Source organism: Eurypyga helias, unplaced genomic scaffold, assembly GCF_000690775.1.
Source record: "Eurypyga helias isolate BGI_N326 unplaced genomic scaffold, ASM69077v1 scaffold6421, whole genome shotgun sequence".
NCBI lineage: Eukaryota > Metazoa > Chordata > Aves > Eurypygiformes > Eurypygidae > Eurypyga > Eurypyga helias.
The window spans coordinates 11566-13985 of record NW_010228803.1 but is presented as its reverse complement, the minus strand read 5'-3'; the positions used below and the strand labels follow the sequence as shown (position 1 = coordinate 13985).

Genomic DNA, 2420 nt, shown 5'->3' with positions numbered 1-2420 from the left:
ACTCAGACGGTTTTGCTAAGGCTTAGAGCACCCTCTTCCCAGCCCTGGCCCCCATAAAGATCTGTTAACAACCTCAGGCTTGGCTCGAGTCCTGCCCTGCTACTCCCTCACTGGGACCTCTTCCTCCCTCCTGTGCCATCCTTTCCAACCCCCATCCCAAACACACTGCACTTCCCCTGACTCCCAGCAGTACTGTGCCATGGCATTCTGCATGTGCATTTTAAATGCAACCGCCTATTCACCTGGAGGTGACAGCCCCTGCCAGCTGTGGGACATGCTAGGTGACAGACAGAGACTGCCAAGCTCAGGACATCTGTGATTTTCTCCCCTCCTCCCTTCTTCCCAGCCATCCCTGACACTTTCCGCCTGGATCAGGGACAGAAAAGAGCTGACACGGGCACATAATCTTCAGCAAAGCTGTGCCTCTTTCTGCTCCTGGGTCTTTAACGCCTCTCCCTGTCCCCTTGGGGGGAAGGTAAAATAACAGCTTCTGAACCCGGCACATTGATAAGGAGGTGTGAGAGCTGGGAGAGGGAGGAAACATCCTGGAGAAGAGGAAGATTCAAATCCTCAGAGAAATAAAGGAGAGACAGAAAGGGTTGAGAGCAGAGAAAGTGAGACAGGGAAGGGAAGGAAGTAAGCTATGGAGGGCTGAAAGGGACTGAGGACAAAAGCACAGGAGAGGAGGACATGGAAGCTAGGAGGGCAGTAGGAGGACGGAGGAGCAGCACAGGCTGAGGCTGCTGGAGCAGCACATGCAGCTGGTTCAGTGAGGAGGAGGTCTCTCTCGTGTTCCCACCACCAGTGGAGACCCACCCTGGCCAAGCGCTTCTCCCTCCATGGCTCTCCTGCCAAGATCCTGAAAGCCCTGTGCCAAGTGAAGCTGTCCCTTGGGGCAGCCCCACCAGGGACCCCCGTGGCACAGTCCTCCCCACGCTCCCACAGCAATGGGGCCGTGCTGTGGGGGGAAGGTTCGTCTGGGACCTGCCCGGGGCCAGCAGAGAGCCTGGCGGGACTGCTGCGCTGGTGGTGTGACCTCGGGGTAGCTTGGTCTGAGCTGGGAGCTGCACGGCATCAAAAGCCTGTGACACTCGAGCACGGCTGTCGATCCCAGATCGCTGGGTGGAGCAAGGGCACCCTCTGCAGCAGAAACACTTTCTTTTCTTCTGGGTTTTGCTTATTTTGGAAAATATGGCTGTTTTCTCCAAGTACTTTGATGCTTCCCAAATAGATGCTACAACCCAAGAACTAATTCTGCCTCCTCCCACCGGTCACTTTACCTGAACCACAAACCATGTCATTCTGTCACTTCTCCCAACTATCCACTTCCAACCTGCTATTTCCCCTTGGAAAGCCACAAGAAACGGGATAAAATGCTGGGCCGCCATGCCCTCAGACCAGCCAGCTGCCTTCCTGCCCACTGAGGACCCAAGAGAAGTCTCTGCTGCCATCACTTGAAGTCACTGCATGCACCCACTCCACCGTCTCTCCTGGAGTCTTTCCTTGCCCTATCTCCAAGCGATTAAAACCAGAACCACAGCATGCCCCACGCCTCCCACCGCCAAAGCCCACCTGCCCCCCCAAATCCTTCCCCCCCTTCCCTATTTCCTCTGGGCAAGACACAGCTGAGACACACAAACAAGAGAAAGGAAGATGACGGACAGTCCGCTGTGCAAAAACACAAACCGAGGATGAGGACACTGGGGAGGGGATGGGGGAGACGCCTTCGGCCCCTCTCCGGTGGGTGCACGCACAGACACACGCACTCACGCTCGCATCCTCTCACGCGCACGGAGGATGCGCCACGTGCGTCGGAGACAGGCCCACGGCGGAGTCAAGGGTAGCAGGGGTGGGTTGTCACATCCAGAGACACCGGGCGACAGCGGGTGTGTGGGGGGTGTGTTGTTCACAGGTTACTTTCGTGGTTTTCCTCTGTCTCGACAGCCATGGGGGGCAGCCCTCCGTTGTCATTCAGACGCTTGGCCCTATAGGTCTCATAGTGGATGTTGTGGGTCACTTCTTTTAGGTCCTGAAGGTGGGTCCTGCAGGGGCAAAGGGAAGATGGGGTTGGGAAGAGAATACGATAACCAGCATCAGCGCAGTCAGTACTAATCTTCTGATTGATCACTTTATTCCCTGAGATAAACGTGAGATTCCTCCAGTTGATCTGGCTCATGAGCATACCCCTCTTTCTGCACAGCTGCATTCGCACATGACTGAGAGCTGGAGCATCAGCGTTCAAGAACACACACGCAGGATGCAGGATGTGGGCTGAAAGCCCTGGCTGTGCTTGCCAGTGCCCTGCCCCTCTCACACCCCTGCCAGTGGGACAGCTACTGACCACCCCGGTGTGTCAGAGCAGAGAGGGCTTGGCTCATCTGCAGCGGCGGCGAGACGAGTTGGCACTGGCAGGGTGTACG

The 2420-nt window shown here is 56.5% G+C and overlaps 1 protein-coding gene across 2 annotated transcripts in view; it reads right to left on the bottom strand.

Moving 5' to 3' along the window:
* Positions 1–1865: 1865 nt before the first annotated feature.
* Positions 1866–2420, bottom strand: part of SEPT3 (septin 3) — a 12040-nt gene continuing 11485 nt past the window's right edge. Inside the window, exon 10 of one of the 2 annotated variants that reach the window (XM_010160141.1) lies at positions 1866–2042. In XM_010160141.1, coding sequence (XP_010158443.1) covers positions 1907–2042 — 136 coding nt within the window. In that variant the 3' untranslated portion in view covers positions 1866–1906. The remainder of the gene's footprint in view (positions 2043–2420) is intronic. The other variant, XM_010160143.1, reaches the window with a different exon arrangement.